Below are 23,461 nucleotides of genomic sequence, written 5' to 3'. Positions count from 1 at the left end.
GAAAATTCTTTTATTTTCCTTTTTTTTTGCTTTCTCTTTTTATAAGATGATGGTTGCTAACTTAAGCTTGTGGTTATCATCTTAAACTATATGTAAGCCAAATTATTACACTATATTTCTTGAACTTACGCAGTGATATATGTCAGTTATATTTCAGTAGAGCATAGGGAAAACAGTAAAGGAGAAGTATGTTTTCATACGAATATTGAGGAAATTTTCCAGTAGAACTGCCTTATAAGAATTGTTAAAAGAAGTTCTTGAGGGAGAAGGAAAATGATATAGGTCAGAATCTCAGCTCTACATAAAGAAGGGAAGTGTATCATAGGAGGAATAAGTCAATGTAAAGTTTTTTGTTTTGTTTTGTTTTTTTGCTTATTTATTTGACAGACAGAGATTACAAGTAGGCAGAGAGAGGTGGGAGCAGGCTCCTCGCTGAGCAGAGAGCCCGATGCGGGACTTGATCCCAGGACCCCGGGATCCTGACCTGAGCCAAAGGCAGAGGCTTTAACCCACTGAGCCACCCAGGTGCTCCTCAATGTAAAATTAAAAAAAAAAAAAAAAAACTTTTTCTTATTAACATTTTTGATGAGTTTGTTCAAAATATTAGGAACAATTACTTGACTATGTATTTTGCATATATGCATATTTATTCATGTATACATGTATACTTGTATGTAAGTGATATGAATTATAGCAATGTTACAAAGAACAGGAGACTGGAATTTGATGGTTTCTGTTTTTTTGTAAAATATTTGCCCTACCTTTGAAATGTTATTTGAATGTACATTTGGATTAGTTGTAAAAGTACATTACAAACTTTAGGGCAACTACTAGAAAACATTCAAAAATATAATATACTAAGAAATGAGGAAAATGGAACTGTATAAACTGCTCAGTTAAAATCACCAAAAGATGGGAAAAGGGAGAAGACAAAAACAGGAATTAATAACAAGAACAATGAATAGAAAACAGTAACAAACATGGTAGCTATTCATCCAACTGTACCATTAAATGTCAGTGGCCTAAATACACAGAAGACAAATTGTCAGAGTGGATCAAACAGAGAGAAATTTATAGCATAAATGCTTATATTAAAAAAGAAGAAAGTTCTCAATTCAAAACCTAGTTTTATATCTTAAAGAACTAGTAAAAAGAAACCAGCAGAAAGAATTAAGATACTTTACTGCAGAGATATAAAATAGGAAATACCAAAATATTAGAAAAAAGTCAATGAAATCAGGAGTCTTTTGAAAAGTTTAACAAAATTGACAAATCTCTAGCTAGGTTGAGGGAAATGGAGAAGACTTAGATAATTAAAATTAGAAATGAAAGGGGATTTTACTACGTTTAACTGAAATAAAAAGGTTTATAAAAAGAATACTGTGAACAACTGTACACCAACAAATTGAAATAACCTGTACAACAAATGAACAATTTTTAGAAACAAACAACCTGCCAAGACTGAATCATCACGCAGAAATACAAAGTCTGACAGATTGATAGGAGACTTAATCAGTAATAATAAACCTCCCAGTGAAGAAAACCCCAAATTCTTTCAAAATTTAAAAAAGAATTAAGGCCAGTCCTGCTAAGGCAAAACTGAGGTGGAGAGAACACTTCCAAACTCATTCTGAGGCTAGTAATACACCAGTACCAAAGCCAAACTAAGATACTCTCGCAAAATTACAGAACAGTATCTCTTAGGAATATTGATGCAGAAATCCTCCACAAAACACTAGCAAAGCAAATTTGTTATGTCTCATTAACAGAACAAAGAAGCTAATCCACATGAATATTTCAATTGATGCAGAAAAATCATTTGAAAAACTGAAAAACTCTCAGGTTAGACGCACTCACCAAATCAGGGATAGAAGGAAAATACCTCAACATTTATGTTTGAAAGACTTAGAGCTAACATCATACTCAATGGTAAAAGACTGAAAGCTTTTCCTCTAATATCAGGAACAAAGAAAAGATGCTTACTCTCACCACTTCTTTTCAACATAGTACTAGAAGTCATAGTCAGAGTGTTATGGACTAAATTGTGTTCCCTTTATAGTCATATGTTGACGCCCTAATCCTTAATGTGACTGTATTTGGAAATAGGGCCTTTAAAAATGTTACTAAAGTTAAATGAAATCATAAGGGTAGATCCTAATCCAATATGACTGATATCCTTAGAAGAAGAGACACCAGAGTTGCACACACACTGAGAAAAGGCCATGTGAGGACACTAATAAAGCCACTATCTACAAACCATGGAGAGATGCCTCAGCTGAGACAAACTGGCCAGCATTTTGACCGTGGATTTTAACCCTCCAGAACTGTGAGAGAAACTGTTTAATTTTTAAGATATTATCTACTATATAATTTTCTAAAGCAGTTTGAATAGTGAAAATGTTTCAGCACTGAAAATGGTGGTTGAAAGTAACAAAGACAAATAAATGGAAGAACATCTTGCTTTCCTGGGTTGGGAGACTTAAATTATTGTTAAGGCATCAGTTCTGCCTACAGCAACTGCAGGTTCAGTGTGGTTCTCAGAACATTCCTAAGTGACTTTTTTGTTATTGTTTTGCAAAAACAGAAACCTATTCTAAAATGCATAGGGAATCTGAAGGAACCCCAAATAGCCAAAACATTTTTTTAAAGATTTATTTATTTATTTGACACATAGAGAGAGATATAGAGGGAGCTGCATGCAGAGGAAGAGGGAGAAGCAGGCTCTCCGCCAAGCAAGGAGCCCAGCTCGAGACTCAATCCCCAGGACCCTGGATTCATGACGTGAGCTGAAGGCAGATGCTTAACTGACTGTGCCACTCAGGTGCCCCTAGCCAAAACAATCTGGGGGGAAAAAAATTGGAATAAAAAATACTAAAAAAAAGAAAAAAATATTTGGGGTGACTGGGTGTCTCAGTCGGTTAAGTGGCTGCCTTTGGCTCTGGTCATGATGTCAGAATCCTAGGATTAAGCCCGGCATCAGGCTCTCTGCTCAGTAGGGAGTCTTTTCCCTCTCCCTCCAACTGTCCCTCCTCCTCAGGCTCTCACTGGCTCTCTCTCTGTTTCTCAAATAAATAAATAAATAATTTTTAAAAAAATAAATAAAGAGGGCACCTGGTTAGCTCAGTTGATTGGCGTCTTGCCTTTAGCTTGGTTCATGGTCTTGGGGTCCACGTTGGACCCCCTACAGGGAGTCTGTTTCTCCCTCTCACCTACTGTGCTCTCTCTCTCAAGAACAAAGTTGGAGGCCACACACTTAATGATTTCAAAACTTTCAAAACTTAACTACAAAGACATAGTAATCAAAATGGTAGAGTCAGTACTAACAGAAAAATACAAAGACCAGTGGAATAGAATGGAGAGCCAGAAATAAACCATTCCATATAGTGGTCAGATGATTTTTAGAAAGTTGCCATGACTATTCAAATGAGGAAAGGACACTTTTCAACAATTGGTATTTGGAAAACTGGATTCACACATGAGGAAAAAAATGAAGTTGAACCCTATCTTACACCATATATGGTAATTACCTTAAAGTGAATCAAAGTCCTAAATGTTCGAGCTAAAAATATAAAACTTTTAGAAGAAACATGAGGGGAAGAACTTCATACATTGAATTTGGCAATGATTTTTTGGATATAACACCTAAAATACAGGAAACAAAAGAATTGTTAGATAGTTGGGTTTCATCAAAATTAAAAAATTTTGTGCATCAAAGGAATTATCAGCAGTGAAAATGTAACCCATGGAATGGACAAATTATATGCAAATCACATATTTGATGGGGGATTAGCATCCAGAATACATGAAGGATGATACTTCAATAGTTAACAAAAACAAAACATTTACTTGAATAGATAATTTTCCAAAGAAGATAAGCAAATGAACCATAAACATATGAAAAGATGTTCAACATCACTAATCAGTTAGGAAATACAAATCAAAATCACAGTGAGATACCACCTTCTACCTGTTAAGATGGCAATTATCCAGTCAAAACAAGTGTTAGCAAACATGTGGAGTACATGTGTGTACCATCTGAGAGAATGTAAAATGGCATAGCCATCTATGGCAAGCAATTCCTCAAAAAGTTTTAGTATATGTGCTGCCGAAGCGAGCATGCTCAAAAAGTTTTAAAAGACAAAACAAAAAACAAAAAACAAAAACCACAACTATATGTTCCAGCAATTGTACTTCTGAGCATATCCCCCAAAGTAATTTTTTTTAATTCTTTGTTTAATTTCAATTTAGTTAACATACACTGTTATGCCCCAATAATGGATCCGTGATTAAAGGAGCGAGACTGCTATAAAGCGAAGGTCAAGCAAAGCTTTATTTCGCGCCAGGCATTAAGAATCAGACTGAACGTTCAGGGACGCACCTCTTACAAGAGAGGGCGACCCTTCTCTGTTTCACAGACTAACTTTTAAGGACAAAGGCCATGCGGTCGGGCCTGGCCACGCACAGGTGGCCAATGAGATTGTAACACACACAAGAAAGTCTACAGTGATGCTAGGTGACCAATTGAGTTACAATTTCCCCTAGTAGACATTTGAACCAGTCTGTTACACCTTGATTAGGATTGGCACCAAAAAGGCTCCCAAAGGGCGGGGGCCCATACTTCTTGGTAACTAGGAGACAGTATGCATCCCTGCAATGATCGGACGTCTCCACCTGGCCTGACCCATCCTTGTATCTGGGCTTTGTTACCTGGAGCTGGTTTCCAGGACTTGTTTTTAAGTGAATCCCCTGGGGGAAGGGGAGCAGGGACAGTTTAAGGGTTAAACAACAAGGTTTTTGTTTAACCTCAATTAAAGCCTCTTGCTAAATATAAAATGGGTCCTTACAATACTATATTATTACTTTCTGGGATAAAATTTAGTGATTCATCAGTTGCATGTAACACCCAGTGCTCTTTACATCAAGTGCCTTCCTTAATGTCCATCACCTAATTACTCCTTCCCCCACCCATCTCCCCTCCAGCAACCTTCAATTTGTTTCCTAGAATTAAGGGTCTCTTATGGTTTGCCTCCCTCTTTATCATCATCATCTTATTTTGTTTTTCTTCCCCTTACTCTATGTTCATCTGTTTCATTTCTTAAATTGCCACATATGAGTGAAGTCCTATGGCATTTGTCTCTCTCGGACTGACTTATTTCACTTAGCGTAATACTCTAGCTGTATCCACATTGTTGCAAATCACAAGATTTTATCCTTTCTGATGGCTGAGTGATATTCCATTGTTTATCTATACCCCTTCTTTATTCATTCTTCTGTCAGTGGACATTTGGACTCTTTCCATGTTTTGGCTGTTGTGGATATTCCTGCTATATGAACATTGGGGTGCATGTGCCCCTTTGAATCACTGTGTTGTATCCTTTGGATAAATACCTAGATGTGCAATTGCTGGGTCATAGTGTAGCTCTGTTTTCCCCAAAGTAATTGAAAGCAAAGACTTAAGATATTTTTACATCTTTGTTCTTAGCAATATTATTCAGAGTTGCCAAAGTTTGGAATCAACATAAGTGACCCAAGTGAATGCTTAAACAAAATGGATAAACACATACACACACAGTGGAATATTAGTCTTTAAAAGGAAGAACATTCTGAAACATGGTCCAACATGGATGAACCTTTAGGAAATTGATGATTTACAGTTGAGCTTTAGAAAGAACATAGAAGTTAGAAAGGTTATCTGCTCTCAGCACAAGAGCTTTCATCATTCCTTTTTTTTTTTTTTCTTTTTAGAACTTTTCTCATTCTTGAAATGAACTGCACCAAGTAGTGGACTTAGACCACCTGATTAGTTTATATACTTGATTACTGAGAGAATAGATCATGTGAAGAATGGGGGGATTTTATGGGTTGTTAGGTTTTGAGATGTCTGGGATCTTAGTAGAAAATACCACACCATGAGTCTTTTTAAAAATCCTCAGGTTTGAATTTAAAAATTCTTTTCACAATTAAGATGGAGAGCCTTGTTCTGTCTCCTCCATTTTACTTTGAAAGTATCATTGTCCCGAAAATTTCTCATTGGTTCAGGATACACAAAAAAGTCTTAGTTAGATGGGCTATTTTCTGTAGACATGAGCTAACTTTATTTATAGAATTATTTTTATCAAAATGTTAATTTGTATCTGTTCCCGTATACAGTGGAAATAATTTCCATTATGGGGAAGTGCTGGCATTTATGATAAACTATAAAAACAATGAAACCCTACAGTGATGCAGTCAGGAATCCGGGTATAAAGTGATTGGTTCCTGTTCTATGCCAATTCCATGTCTCAAATGAAGCCTGGCACAGGTTCTTCTGGGGACTAGGGAGATAGGGAAAGAACGGTAGGAATAACAGAGAAAGAGGTATACTGCATGGGTGGAGGGGTGGCTTGTAGGGAAGGAGAAGGTCCTCACATTATTATCTGGCAGAGATTCCATCCCAGAAGTCCCAGCCCCAACAGACCCATGTATATTTAAGCCCCCAAAATAACCTCCACCAGATGGAGCCAGTCTGCATCTCAGACTAAAGTAGGTTTTTACTTTCAGAGCTTGACAAGATCATTAATTTAAAATGCCAAGAATACTTGTTTTGCAAGATTGAATATTTTCAGCTTTCATTTTCAGGGTTTTACATTTCTTTATTATTGTCCTATTGTTGTTTTTAATATTCAAATATCATAAAATATTTAAGCTGCTCTAACAACAGACCTGCCTAAAAGAAATCTAATAGATGCCACATATGTAATTTACTAATCAATATCTAATAAGCAATATAACCAGAGATGATTGAGGAAATTGAACAGGTGAACTAAGACAAATGCTCTTAATTTGGTGCTGTGTTTTTTAGCAGTATATCAGCGTTTGTTCATTTTCTTCTATTCATTCCTCTTTATTGAATGTAACCATCCATTTTTTGCCTCCTTCATACTTAATGTACATAAGAATTTCAGATTTAAATTTACCCTCCTTGAAGGAACAGATTTTTTTTTTTAAGATTTTTTATTTATTTGGGGGGTAGTAAGAGAGTAGAGGACTGGAGAGGAGCAGTGAGAGGGAGAAGCAGACTTCCTGCTGAGCAGAAAGCCCGATGAGGGGCTCAATCCCAGAACCTTGAGATTATGACCTGAGCTGAATGCAGATGCTTAACCTCCTGAGCCACCCAGGCACCCTGGAACAGAGACTTAAAATAGACTGGGCAATTACAGGTTTTGTCAGTGGCTGTTAGAGTGTCTCATACTTTTATGGCAGTTGAGAAAGTAGTACCTATAAGATGCCAAAGCACTGTGGATGACACCACCATCCTACCTCATTATTAGCTTTACTGGGGTTTCAGTATAAGAGAATTACCTGTTACATGCCAGATTTAGTTTAGTATTATTCACTGGACTGAATCTGTAATGATTCGTTGTATTCTGTATACTTGGCAATGTGCTAAACCATGTAGAAATCAAAAATCAAAATCAAAATCGTGATCTCTGCTAAAGAATCCCCACTCTTTTTGAAAGAAGACAGACATGAAGACACTGTAGTGGGTAGAAAGAGCAAAGACTTTAGAGATTTTGCAGTCATATCCTTACTATCTCTTTCTTTGATTACTAGATCTGTGGCCTTGGGAAACTTTCTTGAGTTTGTTTCGTTATCTGAAATATGGGATACTAATGTCGATCTTAGAAAACTGTTATGATCATTAATACCTGGCACATAAACACTTAGTAAATGATACCTGTTTTTACAGTTTTTGTTATCATGACTGATAGACTATTGAAAACATTGTAGTTTATTACACTAAATAACTTTGTTTGTTTACTGATTGTTGTTAAGTGCTCAATCTGTGTTTTCTTCTTTAGAGATGATGAAGAGAAAAAAAAATCTCCATCTGAAGGTACTGATGAGAAGGCTAATGGAACACATCCAAAGACCATTAGTCGCATTGGGAGCACTACCAACCCATTCTTAGACATTCCTCATGACCCAAATGCTGCTGTGTACAAAAGTGGATTCTTGGCTCGGAAGATCCATGCAGATATGGATGGAAAGAAGAGTAAGCACAATTTGTTGTCATTGTCTATTTCATTTATTTCATCTTGAGGCTTAAAATTTAAAATGAATTTATCTGAAGTAAAGTCAAGGGTGAAGAAAAATTATATTAGGTTTATCTAGAGAAATATTAACTGAAGTTTGATGAAGCCTGTTACCCTACGTCAGACAACCATTGTGGCACCTGCTCTTCTCTGAGTAGAATTATAGAGCTTCAGAAATGGATACCTCTTGATAATTCATTTCCAACCTTCTATTCATTTATTCACTCTTGATTTCAGCAAATAATTCTGGATACGTAACTATGTACTAGACATCAAAAATATAGCAGCCAATGGGATGGGCAAGGTCCATGTCTTCATGGAGTTTACATCTCTGGTGGTTGAGGGGAAGAGTGAATTTATAACACATAAAATAATCAATAATGTAGGATCCTACAGACAAGGAAGGGAAAGAATTATGGTCTGTACACTTGAAGGGATTGGCCTTTATGGGAGGTAGATAGGTATGTCATAAGCAAGCATGGTATGATTAGTACTTGAAAATTAAAGGAGTCCCATATGATGGCTCTGTGAAGTATGAGACATCACTATCTAGTAACAGGTAATAGTGTTAGAAATTGAAAGAAACTAAGTATGTTTCTGTGCTTGAGTAACCTATGCAGAGGGTGAAATAGCAATTTGATATAGTTGAACAAGCTAAGGTAAGCTAGTATGTATGCTCAAAATTAGTGGGTTAAACCTTTAGGGTGTTCCTACCTATCTACAAACACAAATAAGCACTGCTTGGATGGACAGTACCACTATTTACATCTGTGGCTGGGTACTTTTTCTTAATGTGTTAGCACATTTTATTGGGTTATGGTCAAGAGAAATATTGGAACAGAGTGGCTTTGACACTGACTTACAATGCTGAGTAAGTTTCTCAGTTTTTCCAAGTTCCTTAGGAGCACCTCTACCATATATCCTATACACTCTATAAACTAGCCTATTAGACTACTTAATTTTCTGGAAGAGAATTATTTCAGGACTCATAGTTGCAAGTGACAGCGACTGGCTTAGGAAAAAAAGGGCAAGGACACTCTTAAAATGAGGAGTGTTGCCAGGATACTTTGTCCATTTTTGTCTCTGCATTATATTGCATGTCACCTTTACTCTTGGAAACAGTCTCTCTTACATGGCTAGATACATGATTATTAGCAGCATTTTAGATCATGTGTTCAGTTTTGTCAACAAAAAGTATTCTTCTTCTTTCCTAATTTTGAATTTACTATATTCTGGGAAGAACTCTGATTTGTATGACTGAGAGATGGAATACTATAATTGTCAGCACTCACTGGGTTGAAGTGCAGAAAAAGGGAAAGTTCCCTCAAGAACGAATAAGATACAGTTTTCATAGAAAAGGGCTTTGTTTTTGGGAGACAAAGCAATAGATATTCATCTCTTTGTTGCCAACATACATGCATACCTTTTCTCCAGCCAGTTCAAGCAAAGCTTTTGGAGAACATAGTACCGTCTTCCATTTATAACCACAGATATACTCATCTCTGACCCACATGTCATGCCTAGGAGTGGCTCCCATCTCCAAGGTTTAAATTTGCTGGTCAGTGTCCATTTTCCCTAGGTAGGGATGTAAATTCACGCTGTAGTCTAAATAAAACTACAGAAATATCTGACATAGTTTATATGAAGTACTAGAAACAAAAAGTAGAACAATTGCAGTTTAAAATACCAGTTCAGGAAAGGCAAAAAAGGAAGCAATACCAATCATTGATTTAGTGTATTTTACTACATTCTGCAGAGTTAACCTACTTGAACATCTTTTCATTGATTCATTTCCGTAGCAATGGATTGACATAATTGATTAATTTATTCCAGAGAGTCCCCAGATTTGGCCTACCGGTGAAATTTTCTGTCTTGTTTTCCTGGGACACTTCTAAGGATTATTGGAGAGAATTACCTTGCTGGAAGCTCTGCTCCCTTAGCAGCCCAGTGTATATGAGTATAGGTACAAAACCTGGGAGTTGCTTAATAGGTGAGCCATCCTAGACATTTTAGATCATGCTAGATTTTCCTGCCAATATAACGCCTTTAAAGCCTTAGTTAACTCCTCTGAGAACTTGAGGTTCATTAGGTCAGTTTTAAGTGTCATGGGACTTTTATCTTTTTAGCAACTTAAGAATTTCTGCCTAGGTGAAACACTCCCCGCAAAGACCAGCACAAGCCCCTGCCCTCATCATGTCCCTAAATCCTAAAGTTTTAAAAGTCAGCAGGCTTGGCTGGGATACAGCTCAGAGGGCATGGCACTATACCTGGAGAGAAGTCAGACAAACAACCCAGAGGCAGATTGTACAAATAAACAGTGGGGAGATTATTTGCTCTTCTTAGCCTGCCTCCCAGAGAGGCAGCATGCATAGTACTCCTTTCCAGGAACAGAGAAACTGGGTAGGGCCAGTTCCTCCACCACCCCTCAATATAAACACAGAGCCACCTGGGGTAAGCAGCAAAGTGCCTACCCTGGCTGTCTAACCTGCTTACACCCACTCACATCCCTGCAGTCTGGTAGTACTGCCCTTCTCCATAAAGCTTGCCTCAGTCCCAGTGCTGAAGGCCATTTCCACAGAAGATCAGCAGAAGCCCCTGCCCACACCACAGCTCCTGACCAGAGTTCTTTATGGCTTCAGTTCAAGTGGAAATATCAAGTTTCATTTAACATGCAGACCAAAGTTCACCCAGTTAAAACATGCTGCATTCTAGCCAAGGACCAAACATTTCTCACTTCAGGCAAGGAGAACCCCTGCAGAAACTGAACTGAAGGATACAGCAGCCAAAACACAGTAGTAGAGGGCACGCAGCACACACCAAAGACCCTGTCTGATGTACCAGGTCCTGGACCTATATGATCTCTTCTTGATAAAGCCATGATTATCAGGAGCAGAAAACATACAGGCTTTTCTAACACAGAGAGGAAGAGAGATTTAAACAAAAGCCAAAGACATAAAAATTTGTCCCAAATGAAAGAACAAGATAGGATCACAGCCAGAGAGCTAAGCAGAACAGATACAAGTAATATGACTGATGGGGAATCCAAAGCAACAATCATAAGGATACTTGCTAGCTTAAGAAAAGAATGGAAGACCAGGGAGACCCTTATTATAGAGATAAAAGAGTAAAAAAACAATTAGAAATGAAAAATTCAGTAACTGAGATTCAAAACAGGCTTGATACAATGAACACAAGGATGGAAGAAGCAGAGGCACAAAGAAGTGACATACAAGATAAAATAATGAAACATAAGCTGAACAAAAAAAGAATTTTGCAATATGAGAATATATTTAGGGAACTCAGTGACTCCATCAAATGTAATAAAATTCATATTATAGGTGTACTAGAAGAAGAAGACAGAGAAAAGAGGACAGGGAATTTATTTGAGAAAATAATATATGAAAAGAGAAAAGTCTTAAAAGCAGCAAGACAAAAAGAAGTCCCTTACTTACAGGGAAGACCCATGAGGCTAGCTTCAGATCTCTGAACATAAATTTGGCAGGCTAGGTGGTAGTGACATGATATGTTTATAGTACTGAATGGGAAAAATCTGCAACCAAGAATAGCAAGGCTATAATTCAGAATAAAAAAGATAAAAAGAGTTTCTCAGACAAAGAAAACTAAAGGAGTCCATAGCCTTTAAACCAACCTGCAGGAAATACTAAAATATTAAAAGGGAAAATATTAAAAGGGGGAAAAAATATTAAAAGGAAAAACCAAAGTGATAAAGATAAGAATATAATAGAGAAAATCTCCCAAAACAACAAGCCAAGTAATAAAATGGCACTAAATACAAATCTATGAGTAATTACTCTAAATGTAAATAGATTAAAGCACTCCAATCAGAATACACAGTGTCAGAATATATTAAAAAAAAAGAAGGCCCATTTATCTGCCTACCAGAAATTGATTTTAGACCTAAAGACACCCATGCATTGAAATTGATGGAATGGAGAAATACTTATCATATAACTGGACATCAAAATAAAACCAGATTAGCGGTACTTCTATACAACAAACTAGACTTTAAACCAAACACTTTAAGAAGAGATGAAGGGCATTATATCCAAGGGGAAAATCTAAAAATAAGTGTAATTGGAAGTATTTATACATGCAGCATGGAGTCACCTCAATATATAAAACAATAACAAACATAAAGGAACTCATTAATAATAATACAATAATAGTAGGGGAGTTTATCTTCCCACTTACATCAATGAACAGATATCTAAGCAGAAAACTGACAAAGAAACAATAGCTTAATAACTTTGGATGATGCACTGGACCAAATGGACTTCACAGATATATTCAGAATATCTCATCCTAAAGTGGCAGAATGCACTTTAATGCAGGTTCTTTTTGAGTGCACATGGAACAATGTCCAGAATAGATTATATACTAGGTCACAAATCGGGCCACAAGTACAAAAAGATTGATATCATGCCATGCATCTTTTCTTTTTTTTTTATATTTTTTTTTATTTAATTTCTTTTCAGTGTAACAGAATTCATTGTTTATGCACCACACCCAGTGCTCCATGCAATACCTGCCCTCGGTAATACCCACCACCTGGCTCCCCCAACCTCCCACCCCCCGCCCCTTCAAAACCCTCAGATTGTTTTTCAGAGCCCATAGTCTCTCTTGGTTCATCTCCCCTTCCAATTTCCCTCAACTTCCTTCTCCTCTCCATCCCCCTATGTCCTCCATGTTATTTGTTATGCTCCTCAAATAAGTGAAACCATATGATAATTGACTCTTTCTGCTTGACTTACTTCACTCAGCATAATCTCTTCCAGTCCCATCCATGTTGCTACAAAAGTTGGGTATTCATCCTTTCTGATGGAAGCATAATACTCCATAGTGCATATGGACCACATTTTCCTTATCCATTCGTCTGTTGAAGGGCATCTTGGTTCTTTCCACAGTTTGGCACCGTGGCCATTGCTGCTATAAACAATGGGGTACAGGTGACCCTTCTTTTCACTACATCTGATCTTTGGGGTAAATACCCTTGCATCTTTTCTGACCAGAGTGCCATGACTTGAAGTCAACCACAAAAAAATTTTTTTTTTTTAAATTTTGGAAAGACCACAAACATATGGTAGTTAAACAGCATGCTACTAAACAATGAATGGATCAACCAGGAAATCAAGGAAGAAATAGAGATGTATATGGAAACAAATAAAAATGAACACAACAGTCCAAAGCCTTTGGGATGCAAGCAGAAGCAGTCCTAACAGGGAAATATATAGCTATATAGGCTTAACAAGAAAGGAAAATCTTTAACAACCTAACCTTATTTCTAAAGAAGCTAGAAGAAGAACAATAAATGAAGCCTAAATCCAGTATAAAGAAGAAAATACTAAAGATTAGAGCAGAAATGAATGATACAGAAACTAAAAAAAAAAAAAAAAAAAATAGAACAAGTCAATGAAACCAGGAGGTGGTTCATTGAAAAAATGAATAAAATTGTTAAGTCCCAAGCCAGACTTACCAAAAAGAAAAGAGAAAGGAACCAAATAAGTAAAATCAAAACAGGAGGCAAAAAATAACCACCAATACCACATAAATAAAATTATAAGAAAATATTATGAAAACCTATATATGCACAAATGGGACAAACTGAAAGAAATGGATGTATTCCTACAAACATGTGAACCACCAAAACTGAAACAGGAAGAAATAGAAAACTTGAAGAGACCAATAACTAACAAAGAAATCCAGGGCTAAGTGGCTTCATGGGTCAATTCTACCAAACATTTAAAGAACAGTGATTACCTGTTCTTCTCAAACTATTTCAAAAAATAGAAGAGGTAGGAAAACATCTACATTTATTCTATAGGCCCAGAATTACCCTGAATTCAAAATAAAGATTCCACTGAAAAAGAGAACTAGAGGCCAATATCCCTGATGCTTGTGGGATGTACAAGTTCTCAATAAAATAGTAGCAAACCAATCAAACAGTCCATTAAAGAAGCATTCACCACTATCAACTGGATTTATGCCTGGCCTGTAAGGGTGGTTCAATATTAGAAAAACAATCAAAATGATACACCACATTAATAAAGGAAAAGATAAGAACCACATGATACTTTCAAGAGATGCAAAAAAAACATTTGAAAAAAATATGTGACATCCATTCACGATTAAAAAACAAAAACAAAAACAAAAAACCTTCAACAAAGTAGAGTTAGAGAGAATGTACCTCAACATATAATAAAGGCCATATTGAAAAGCCCACAACTAATATTCTCTTCAATTGGGAAGACCTGGGAACTTTTCCTCTATGGTCAGGAATAAGACAGGGATGTCTGCTCTCACCACTGTTACTTAACATAGTACTGGAAATCTTAAGCATCAGCTCTCAGACAACAAAAAGAAATAAAAGGCATCCAAATTGGCAAGGAGGAAGCCAAACTTTCACACTGCACAGACAACATTATACTCTACATAGAAAATCCAATGGATTCCACCAAAACTCATACATTCCACTAAAACTCATACATGAATTCAGCAAAGTCACAGGATATCAAATCAATGTATAGAAATCTATTGTATTTCTCTATGCCAGTAGTGAAGCAGCAGAAATCAAGAAATTGATCCCATTTACAATTACACCAGAACCTCTAAGATTACCTAGGAACAAACCTAACTAGAGAGGTACTATGGAAACTATAGAACACTTATGAAAGAAATCGAAGTTTGAGACCCTTATAATCGGTTACTTCCTTTTGTGTTTTCCTAGCATTTGTGCTATTGTCATCTCTTTTCCTTGTGTATAAAACTCAGAGTACATTGTGATTATTTTTGCTTTAAATAGAAATGTAGTTTTTATTTTTACCCACACATTGACTATTTCTGGCATACCGAGTTTCCTTTTTCATTTCCAGATTTCCATTCAGTATCTTTTCTTTTTCTGCTTAAATAATTTCCTTGAATATGTCTTGTAGTAAAGTCCTGCTAGCAAGAAATGTTCTCATGTTTTATTGGTTTAAAAGAAAAAAGGTACACTGCATCTTAATTTTAGGAATTTTTGATTACTGGTTGTAGAATTATTTGGCAGTGTTTTCCTTTTCCCTCAGTAATTTAAAAATGTTCTATTTTGCAATGCCCTATGTGGTTTCAGGCAAAAAAACCTGCTGACATCATTTATTTCTCTGTGTTTATAATGGTTTTATTTTTTCTTTCTGCCTGCTTTAAAATTTTTTCTTTTTATTTTTGATTTTCAGCAATTTTATTATGAGCTGTTTTAGTGGGGTTTTCTTTTTGTTTTTCTTGTCTGGTGTTGATTGAATTTCTTGTACTTGCCAGGCTATATTTTTCACCAATTATGGAAATCTTATAGCCATTATTTTTAAAGCACCCACTCCTTTTTCTAGGATTCTCCTTTCCTATATATTCAACTACTTGATTCTACACAAAAAGTTTATTAAGGCTCTGTTCACTTTTTTTTCCAAATCTTTTTTATGCTTTTTTATTGTGTGTCTTCAGTTTTACTATAGTATTCGTCATTGCATATGTAGCATACTTTTTATATTTATATATATAAATATATATAATATATATAAATATATATTTATGTATATAAATATTTATATTTATATTTATATTAAAAATATTTTTTAATATTTACCAAAGCTGTATTAACACCCTTCTCTTTGATTCTTTTCTCCCTGGTATTTCCAGGACTGTTACTTTGATTAATTTTCCTGCTACCTCTAGGTTATAGTTTTCTTTTTCTTTGCATTCCTAGTAATTTTTATTTGAATGCCAGATATGACATTTTGGGAGACAACTTAGTTATGTGCCATTAAAGAATGTTGGATTTTATCCTATTGCATAGATAAGTAACTTATGAATTAACTGAATTCTCAGAGGTTTGCCTTTACTCTTTGTTAGGGTATAACCAAATCAACCTTTATTCTGGAACTTATTTAGCTTTATACCGGGAACTATTATTACTCTTTAGCCTCCAGTGCCCTAGTATAACAAAATCTTTCCCTCCTCTGCCTGATGAAGACATAGACTATTTCTATCCCCACATGGGCTTTTAAAATTATTTATTCCACAACTGTTTGGTTATTCTTTTCACATGTGACCACATCTTGCTATAGCCAAGACCTGGGAATTCCTCTGCGGATCTCCAGAGCTATCCTCTTGTGTACCTTTCCTCTCTCTTGTACTCTGATGAACAAATTCCAGCCACCTCAGCCTCACAAAAGTCAGCACAAGTTCCTAATGCTATTTTGGCACCCTCTTTCACTATTGGATCTTAAGTACTTCCTTCAAGCAGGTATTTGGGCTTACCTCTTTTGTTCCTTTCTCTTTAGAATCAATTTAAAGCTTCTTATTGCACAACATCTGGAAACTTTTGGTTTCTAATTGTTTTCTAATTGTTATGAAAGGAAATAATTTTTTGTAGCAGTTAACCTTTTGTTCTGTAGCCATTAACCTTTCGTGGACATAAGGAGAACTAAACTGATTACTGATCACTTTTGTTAAGACATTTTTTTCTAGTTGCCTCAGGCCTCAAGACTTAATATTTACTGAGCTATGAAAGTGAAATGGAATTTATTAGAATTTATTAGAATTTATTAGAATTCCATCAAGCTCAGTGGCAAGGAGGAAGCCAAACTTTCACACTGCGCAGACATTATACTCTACGTAGAAAACCCAACAGATTCCACCAAAAAATTGCTAAAATTCATACATGAATTCATCAGAGTCGCAGGTTATAAAATCAATGTACAGAAATCTATTGCATTTCTCTATGCCAAAAATAAGGCAGCAGAAATCAAGGAATCAATCCCATTTACAATTGCACCAAAACCTGTAAGAATAAACTTAACCACAGAGGTAAAAGTTATACTCTGGAAACTATAAAACACTTGTGAAAAAATTGAAGAGGAAACAAAGAAATGGAAAAACATTCCATGCTCATGGATTAGAAACATTGTAAAAATGTCTATACATTCAGTGCAATCCCTATCAAAATACCACCAGCATTTTTCACAGAGCTCGAACAAATTCTAAAATCTGTATGGAACCACAAAAGACCCTGGATAGCCAAAGCATTCCTGAAAAAGAAAAGAAAAGCTGGAGCCATTACAATTCTGGACTTCAACCTGTGTTACAGCTCTGTAATGATTATAGCAATATGGTACTGGCACAAAAACAGACACATTGATCAATGTAACAGAAGAGAAAACCCAGAAATGAACCCGCAACTGTATGGACAACTACTCTTCAATACAGCAAGAATGAATATCATGAGAAAAAAATCTCTTCAACAAATGGTGCTGGGAAACTGGATGGCAACATACAAAAGAATGAAACTAGATCAGTTTCTTATACTATACACAAAATAAATTCAAAATGGATGAAAGACCTAAATTGTGTTGGGAAACCATCAAAAGCCTAGTGAACACAGACAGCAAACTCTTTGGTCTTGGCCAGGCAACTTCTTACTCATACCGTCAGAGGGAAGGGAATCAAAAACAAAAATAAACCATTGTGATTTCTTCAATTTAAAAAGCCAATGCACAGCAAAGGAAACAACAAAACTAAAAGACAGCCTAGGGAATGGGAGAAAATATTTGCAAATGTCATATCTGATAAAAGATTAGTATCCAAAATATATAAAGAACTTGTCAAACTCAACACCTCAAAAACAAATAATTTAAGAAAAAGAACACATGAATAGATGTTTTTCCAAAGAAGACAGCCAGATGACTAACAAAACATGAAAAGATGCTCAACATCACTCATCATTAGGGAAATACAAATCAAAACCACAATGAAATACCACGTCACACCGTCAGAATGGCTAAAATGAACAATACAGGAAACAATAGATCTTTGCACATATGTGGAGAAAGGAGAACCCTCTTTCACTCTCTTGGTGGGAATGCAAACTGGGACTGCCACTGTAGTAAACAGTATGAATGTTCTTCAGAAAGTTAAAACTGTGACCAGCAATTGCACTACTAGGTGTTTATCCAAAGGTTACAGAAATATTGATTCAGAGGGGCACCTGCACCCCTATTTATTAACAGCATTTTCAACAACAGCCAAATTATAGAAGGAGCCCAAATATCCATTGAGTGATAACTGGATAAATAAATTGTGGCATAGGTGTGGAGAGTTAAGATGGCAGAGTAGTAGGGGTACCCTTGTCCTGCCTCATCCCTTGAACACAGCTAAAGTAATATCCAATCATTAAACACCTAGGAAATTGTTCTGAGGATTAATGGAACAATCTGCACAGTTAAAGAGAGAAAGTGGCATGTACAAGGTGCAGTGATGTGAATTGGAGGACAGAAAAGCCATGGTGCCATGAAGAGGAGGAGCACTTTGTGTTGTGAAAAGAAAGAGAGAAAATGAGAGGAGGACAGAGAGCAGCGCATTGGTTCACAAAGGAGAAACACTTCCCCAAAACCATTGACTGGAGAATCCAGAGGAACCGGGCTATTTCTAGTTCTTATAAACAGAAGAGTTCAAAGGTTGAAGTTTTAGAAGACCATGCCATTCACAGGATTCCAGTGGGGTGGGCAACATTTTTCCCAGAGAGAAAGAGGGCAGAGACCTGAAAGCAGAAAACATTGTGTAGGGATCCCCTGAGTCACCCTGGGACAGAATATTCTCCTTCCTAGGGTACATCTGGAAGAGGGTATATTGCCTCTCCAGGGGAAAAGAAATACCCTCTAGGCACCATTAAGCAACTATTCATTAGCAAGGGACAGAAGAATGCACAGAAGGCAGATAAAACCTGTTCACAGCTTCTCATTGTGCTTTACCATAAACTCCAAGCACCTACACTGCCATGTGACTGCTTTCCTGGGACAGAACAGCACCAGACACAATGTGGTGAGGTTCTGCTCCAGAGGAGAGGAGTGGGTCTGTGCCATAGCAGGTCCTTTAAGATTTGGAGTTTTGTGCTCCAGTAGAACTGTGGCACTGGATGTGCCCATGACTCAGGTACAGACATATTGAAGGCAGGAATCAGCCTGGGACACCAAAGGGAGATTGCTCACTTTTTTCTTAGGGCTTTCTGAACAGTATCAGTCTGAGCTCCCCTCTTTGGGGATGAGAGATTGGGGTGATGCCATATTTCCCTCTCCCAACAACATGATTGGACCTCAGTGAGCAACTTAGCACCCCTAGTGGAGTCTTGAGCCACTTACACCAAACCCTGCCCACTGCTCCCTGCAGGTGCATATTTACTCAGCAAGTTGGACACTGAGCCAGCACAGTAGGTATCTTCCACAGAGGAATAGTATAAGCCCCCCACATGCATCAAGTCTACTGGATCATAGAGTGCTCCAAAGTGTCACCTTCAGTTCTGGTGGAAACAGGACCAGGATTACTTTTTTCTTTTTCCTGTAGAATCAGGTTTATAGTTTATAGTTTGTTTGTTTGTTTGTTCATTTCCTTTTCTCTTTTTTAGTATCAGGCTTTTTTTTTTTTTCTTTCTTTGGAATCAGACTTATCGCTTTTAGTATTTGTGTATTTGTATTTAGTATTTGTGTATTTGTGGGGCTTTTGTCCTTTTCTCTTTTTTTGGATCAGGTTTCTTAAAAAGGGGAGGGGTACCCAGATGGCTCAGTTGGTTAAGTGATTGCCTTTAGCTCAGGTCATGATCCTGGACTCCCAGGATCGAGTCCCGCATCAGGCTCCCAGCTCCACAGGGAGTCTGCTTCTCCCTCTGACCTTCTCCCCTCTCATGTTCTCTCTCACTGCCTCTCAAATAAATAAATAAAATCTTTAAAACTAAATAAGTGAATAACTTAAAAGTTTAAAAAAAATAAACAGGCTTATTGTATCAAACAAATCAAAAGCATACATGGTTAGATGTCTAAACACTCCCCACTGCAAGCAAAGAAGAACTCTGCAGAGGACTGACCAGTGGGAAAGGGAAGCCAAAACACAACAATGGAGAGCATATAGCATATACCAGGAAGACTTCCTGAAGTGCCAAGCCCTGGACAGTGTATTACCCCTTCCTGATACAGCATTACTCTTAGAAGCAGGAAATATAACAAGCTTTTATAACCCACAAAAGACAGAAACCTAGAAAAAATGACAGGATGGAGGAATTCTCCCCAAAAGAAAGATCAAGAAGAAATCACATCCACGGATTTACTCAAAACAGATATAAGCAATATATCTGAACAAGAATTTAGAACAGCATTCATAAGAATATAGTTGGACTTGAAGGAAGGATAGAAGGCACCAGAGATACATTTGCTGGAGAGAGAAAAAACGTAAAAAGTAGTGAGACGGAAAGAAAAAAATGCTTTAACTGAGATGCAAAACTGAATGGATAAAATCGTAATGAGGATGGAAGAATCAGAGGAGACAATAGGTGATAGAAAAGATAAGATTATGGAACATAATGAAGATGAAAAGAAGAGAGGAAGAAAACTATTCAAAAAATTAGACTTAAAGAACACAGCAACTCCATAAAGTGCAATAATACCCATATCATATGAATCCCAGAAGAGCAGCAGGTTATTGGGGCAGAAGGTTGAAAAAATCATAGCTGAGAACTTTCCTAATCTGGGAAAAGAAACAGGTGTTGAAGTCCAAGAGGCACAGAAAACTCCCCTGAAAATCGACAAAAACAGATCAAGACCATGACATATTATTGGGTCCATAATCAAATGAGCTTGACTGATAGAAAGCGAAGGTCAAGCAAAGCTTTATTTCGTGCCAAGCATCGAGAATCAAACCAACCATTCGGGGCTGTGCCTCTTACAGAGAGGGCGACCTCTCTCTGCCTTACAGACTAGCTTTTAAGGGCAAAGGCCATGTGGTTGGGGCTGGCCATGCACAGGTAGCCAATGAGATTGTAACACACAGAGAAAGCTGCACAGTCATGCTAGGTCACACATAAGTGACCAACTGAATTACAGTTTATCCTATAGTAGATATTTGAACTAGCCTATCACCTTCATCAGAATTGGCGCCCAAAGGGCACTCAAATGGTGGGGCCCATACTCCTTGGTAGCTAGGGAGACAGTATGCACCCCCACTGATTGAATACCTACACCTGGCCTGACCCACCTTTGTATTTGGGCTTTGTTACCTGGGACTGGTTTCCAAGACTTGTTTTTAAGTCAGTCCCCTGGGGTAAGGGGCAGGGGGCAGGGACAGTTTAAGTTTCACTGTATAAACAACAAAGTCATTGTTTAACCAGATGAAATCGCTCTGGCTAAATAGGCCCTTACAATATCATGGTGAAACTTGTAAAATATAAAGAGAATTCTGAAAGCAGCTACGGACAAAAAAAGTACTGTACCTGCAAGGGTAGATGCATAAAGTTAGCAGCAGACCTGGCCACTGAAACTTACAAGGCCAGAAGAGAGGGCAGGAAATATTCAACATGCTAAGTGGGGAAAATATGTAGCCAAGAATACTTTATCCAGGGGCGCCTGGGTGGCTCAGTTGGTTAAGCGTTTGCCTTTGGCTCAGGTCATGATCTCAGGGTCCTGGGCTCAGCAGGGGAGTCTGCTTCTCACTCTACCCCTGCTTGTGTTCTCTCTCTCTCAAATGAATAAATAAAATCTTAAAAAACAAAAAAAAACAAAAAAAAACCACTTTATCCTGCAAGGCTGTCATTCAGAATAGAAGGAGAGATAGAGTTTCTAAGACAAGCAAAAACTATAGGAGTTCATGAATTCTAAACCACCTTGCAAGAAATATTAAAGGAAACCCTTTACGCAGGATAAAGAGACCAAAACAACAAAGACTAGAAAGGAACAGAGACAATCTATAGGAAGAGCAACTTGACAGGAAATACAGTGGCTCTAAATTCATATCTGTCAATATTATTCTGAATGTACATGGACTCAGTGCTCCAAAACAAAGACATAGGGTTTCATAATGGATTAAAAAAAAACGACTTATTGATACACTGCTTATACAAGATGATTTTTTTTAAACAAAACCATTTATAATTCCATTGAAGATCCTTTACAAGTTTCCAAAGTGTGAGGATTTATTGTCCTCTTTAAAATAATTTAATGATCTCACCACAACAAAATGCGTGTTTATACATTCAATTTGTAAACAACTGGCAGAAATCTTCTCTAAAACTATTGATGATACTGCTGCACAACTGCATTCCAACAACAGTAACTAAACAGATGCATCGAGGTGGTCTTCAGACCCATAGACATCTCCAGATTCAAAGTGAGGGGATGGAGAACCATTTATCACTTTAGTAACATCAAAAGAAAGCTGGAGCAGCCATACTGATGTCAGGCAAACAACACTTAAAACTAAAGACTATAATAAGAGATGTAGTGGGAAAGTGTATCATAATTAAAGGGTCTATCCAAAAAGAAGATCTAACAGTTGTAAATATTTATGCCCCAACTTCTGAGCAGGCAAATATATAAATCAATTAATGACAAGGAAGCTCAACTGATAACAGTCAATGACAGTAGGGAGTTTTAACACCCCACTCACAGCAATTGAACAAATTACCTAAGCAGAAAATCAACCAGGACAAGGGGCTTTGAATGACACACTGGACCAGATGGACTTCACAGATATATTCAGATTCATACTAACGCAGCAGAATACAGGTTCTTTCCAAGTACACAAGGAACATTCTCCAGAATAGGTCATATACTCGGTCACAAATCAGGCCTCAACCAATACAAAAAGATTGAGATTATACCATACATATTTTCAGACCACAATGCTGTGAAACTTGAAGTCAGCCACAAGAAAAATTTGGAAAGACCACAAATACATGGAGGCTAAAGAATATTCTACTAAAGAATGAATGAGCTAACCAAGAAATTAAAGAAATTTAAAAATACATGGAAGAATGAAAATGAATACATGACAGTCCCAAACTTTTGGGATGCATCTAAAGTAGTCATAGTTGAAAAAGAAAACCGCACCTGGTAGCATCACAATACTGAACTTCAAGCTATATTACAAAGCTATAATCATCAAGACAGTATGGTACTGGCACAAAAACAGAAACAGAGAAATGGTATAGAATAGAGAACCCAGAAATGTACCCTCAACTCTGTGGTCAACTAATCTTCAACAAAGCAGGAAAGAATATCCAATGGAAAAAAAGACAGTCTCTTCAGTAATGGTTTTGGGAAGATTGGACAATAACATGCAAAAGTATGAAACTGGACCACTGCCTTACACCACACATAAGAACAAATTCAAAGTGGATGAAAGACCTAAATGTGAGACACAGGAAACCCTCAAAATCTTACAGGAGAACACAGATAGAAACCTCTTTGACCTTGACTCTAGTAACTTCTTACTAGACACTATTTGTTGGGGCGCCTGAGTGACTCTGTAGCTTAAGCATCTGCCTTTGGCTCAGGTCATGATCTCAGAGTCCTGGGATC

At 37.0% G+C, this 23,461-nt stretch overlaps 1 protein-coding gene across 11 annotated transcripts in view; it reads left to right on the top strand.

The window, feature by feature from the left end:
* The window catches only part of PSD3 (pleckstrin and Sec7 domain containing 3), a 727,165-nt gene that overhangs the window by 549,061 nt on the left and 154,643 nt on the right, over nucleotides 1-23,461 (top strand). For all 11 annotated transcript variants that reach the window (XM_032329159.1, XM_032329164.1, XM_032329161.1 and 8 more), the window contains one exon: nucleotides 7,842-8,035. In XM_032329159.1, coding sequence (XP_032185050.1) covers nucleotides 7,842-8,035 — 194 coding nt within the window. The remainder of the gene's footprint in view (nucleotides 1-7,841; nucleotides 8,036-23,461) is intronic.

This window comes from Mustela erminea, chromosome 21 (assembly GCF_009829155.1).
Source record: "Mustela erminea isolate mMusErm1 chromosome 21, mMusErm1.Pri, whole genome shotgun sequence".
NCBI lineage: Eukaryota > Metazoa > Chordata > Mammalia > Carnivora > Mustelidae > Mustela > Mustela erminea.
The sequence above is the reverse complement of the archived record's forward strand: the minus strand, read 5'-3'. Positions and strand labels throughout refer to the sequence as shown.